General features: G+C 58.5%; 1 protein-coding gene across 1 annotated transcript in view; it reads right to left on the bottom strand.

The window, feature by feature from the left end:
* Positions 1–94: 94 nt before the first annotated feature.
* The window catches only part of VOLCADRAFT_70819 (uncharacterized protein), a gene marked incomplete at both ends in the record, with an annotated part of 15,209 nt that continues 12,192 nt past the window's right edge, over positions 95–3,111 (bottom strand). Inside the window, 2 exons of the mRNA XM_002959320.1 lie at positions 95–173; positions 592–894. Coding sequence (XP_002959366.1) covers positions 95–173; positions 592–894 — 382 coding nt within the window. The remainder of the gene's footprint in view (positions 174–591; positions 895–3,111) is intronic.

Raw genomic sequence — 3,111 nt, 5'->3', positions numbered from 1 at the left:
TCCCTCCTTGTGTACGAGTCGTACGCATGCCGCAGCTGTAACGCGTAAGCGAGTGATTCAAAACGACCGCCTCGCGGTTGTTGTCGTTCCCCACCTGGAACGGCGCTCCAATGATGGCGAACTCCCTGACGCTGTAGTTGCCCGCTGCGTAGACCATCAGGTTGCACTGGTAGCTGTGCACCGAGGGAAGGAAGGAGGGAGGAGGGAAAGAGGGCAAGGGGGAGGAGGAGAGGGACGGAAGAGAAAGGTTATTATGTCGCGCTTTGGGATTAGGGTAGGAACAAGGAGCCATAGGGCCATAGGGCCATAGGTGGCTCAAGCGCGAGAAAAAATGAGAAGCATTACACAGAAGCAGCCACAGTTCTGAACAGTTGGGCTGCCGTTTTGAAGAAAAATCTGGCAGAATTGACTACAGCGTCAAGCATTCATGTATCACCTGCCAAACGTTTTAACATATACATGCATGTAATATTTTTTATTACTCACAACATACATGTCGTACAATTCATAGGACTTGCGATAGCAAGGGATAATTTTTAAGGATAATGGTCCTCCCAAACTTAAACTCAATCAACCTGAACACCGAGGTACCTGAAGGGGTTGACAAAGCCCGCAGAGGCGCCCAGCATAATTGCAATGGAGACGTCGCGTGGCGATATCATAAGCTTTTCGCCAGCAATAGCCGCGATAGGGTACATAATCGCGCCAGCGGCGTTGTTGGTTAGCAGCTCAGACATGACCGCCGTGGCAATGTAAATGGCGATAAGCGCCGGGCCGGTACCTCCAACTCTATTGCCGATGCCGATGATGGCGTTCGCAACTTTGCCTGCCACCCCCGTACTCTCCAGGGCAGCTGACACACCGAAAGCAGCAGCGATGGTCAGGTAGACGTCCCTGCGATGGGAGGGTTGGATATTGCTGAGCATGCTGGAAAACCGAAAGATATCAACGGATAGAGAGCTGCGTAATAGGCTGATGTGAGATTTTAGGATAACGGCACCTTGTGAGCACCGGACAGGTCACAAGGATAGGATGGTGCTTATAGGCGATTTGGCAGCCCTTGAGCCCTCGGCTCGTACTAGGGTGGTGGCGACCACGAACTGCCTATGGCTGACCTCGCCGACCGCGGCAAAAACGGAGAACTCTCGAAAAATATGCTTGAGTTAATATAGGCCAGAATGGCAGAAAATGGGCAGGCGCGGACCTCCGCGCCAAAGGAACGTTCAAATGGACGGGCGACAGCCCCAGCTGCTCGCCAACAACCAAGCCGCGCCCAAGCGGAACGAAAGTTTGTGAACATCGACGTAATAATGGACACGGTTCCAGAAGGAACACCATTTTATATGGAACAGGACCAGGTTACCATGGAAATCCATTGGCCGGTCGGAACCGCGGACATACAAGCCCAGCTACATGGACCAGTGGGCAATGCCATTTTAAACAGATTACGGGCGATAATACCGCCCGTTGAGGCAGAGGGGCTACTCGGGCCGCGTATCAGCAAATGCCCGCAACGGGCACTCCCCAGCGGCGTGAAGGTGCAAGAAATCAACATCTTGATCCGGAAAGGTGGTCTCACAATGCTTACCACCTCGCCAGCAGTCCGGAGGGGACGGCTTCACCTGGGGCCAGTCCATCTCCTACCCAGCAGCCCCCCGGTGGAAGTGGAGCTGCCCATCACGAACCTGTACAAGGCGGAACGGCCCTACTGGGAGATCAAGGGGATCCCCACCTACCTGGATCCCAGAGTCATCCCTGGTTTCCTTGCCGTCTGCTACTCCACTCAGTGGTTCCGGTGGGATGAATCAGACATCCATGAGCTGAATCCCACTACGATGGCAGACACCTGGAGAGTCAAGGTGGCGCAGGACACCCCCGGTCTACCGGGTGAAAAACACTTCGAACTCGGCAGGCCGGGGGAGGCAACCAGGCCCGGCATACTGAGGGCTTCCAGACTGAAACGGACCGATCAGGAGGGACCCTTCACTATGCCGTGCAAAGCACCACCAAGGAAGGAGCTGGCGCGCCAGACACAGCAGTTACAGCAAATGCGACAGCAGGGCCGTGCTGCACAGCCTGTTGCTGCCCCGGGCCAACCAGGCCCCTCAAACGGGGGAGGGCCCTCGTATGCAGCAGCCGTGATGCGGTCAAGGTGGGGCATGGAGACGGCCATGGGAGCAGGACCCCAGCTTGCACCCATGGGGAGGGGTCTCAACCCGGAGCTGCAGCCGTATATCACACCCCCACCCGTGCCGCCTGCATCAGCCATCACCACCACCAATGTGGCCACCACCATTACCATGGCCGCAAACACCCCAGCCGCCATAGCAGCTACCAATCATGCAGCCAGCAACCCCGCCGTCCCTGCGCAGCCAGGACAGGCGGCCCCTGCAACTGCTGCAGTGGTGGGACCCCAGCAGGCCCCGCCCCAGCTGCAGGCCCCGCCCCCACCACCACCCTTGCCGCTGCAGCCGCCACCAGTGGCCCCGCAACAGCCAGGCCCCACGGCGGCGGCAGCAGCTCTACAAGGGCTAGGGGCACAGGCCGGCCCCACGGTGGTGGAAGAGGAAACCACAACCCACAGGGAGCGCGACACCACACTGGCGGCACCACGGGAGCAAGAGCCACCAGCAGCCATAGCCAATACAGTCCCCACCTTCCAGTTCACAGCAGGTAGGAAGGAGCCAGGTGGCAGGCAACGGGCAACCGGGGGCAAAGCTAGGCAGCAGATGTGCCCTGAGACGAACCAGGCCCCTACACCCTCTGAGGCCCCAAAGAGGAAGCGGCAGCGGCTGGAGCACCTTACTGCGGAAGAACGGGCAGAGCGAAACAAAGCCCAGACCCGCAAGGCCTTGGAGGCCCGAAAGAAAAATGTGGAGATACGGAGGGCACAGAGGGCAGCAGAGGAAGCCGGAGAGAAGTTAACTGCGCAGCTGCAAACGGGCAGCCAGGCCCAGCCCTCCGACGGCACACAGGTCCCAAGCCTGCAACTGCAACTGACAGCTGGAGACCAGTCCCCCAGCGAACCCCGCACCCAGCGAGCAGCCGCCGTGCAATGCCAGCAACACCTGAGCACCCACAGCCCAGCATCAACACAGGGGGATGATGATG

The sequence above is a fragment of the Volvox carteri genome, assembly GCF_000143455.1.
Source record: "Volvox carteri f. nagariensis unplaced genomic scaffold VOLCAscaffold_160, whole genome shotgun sequence".
Taxonomy (NCBI): Eukaryota; Viridiplantae; Chlorophyta; class Chlorophyceae; order Chlamydomonadales; family Volvocaceae; genus Volvox; species Volvox carteri.
Note: the sequence above shows the minus strand (reverse complement) of the source record. Positions and strands in the feature narration are given on the sequence as shown.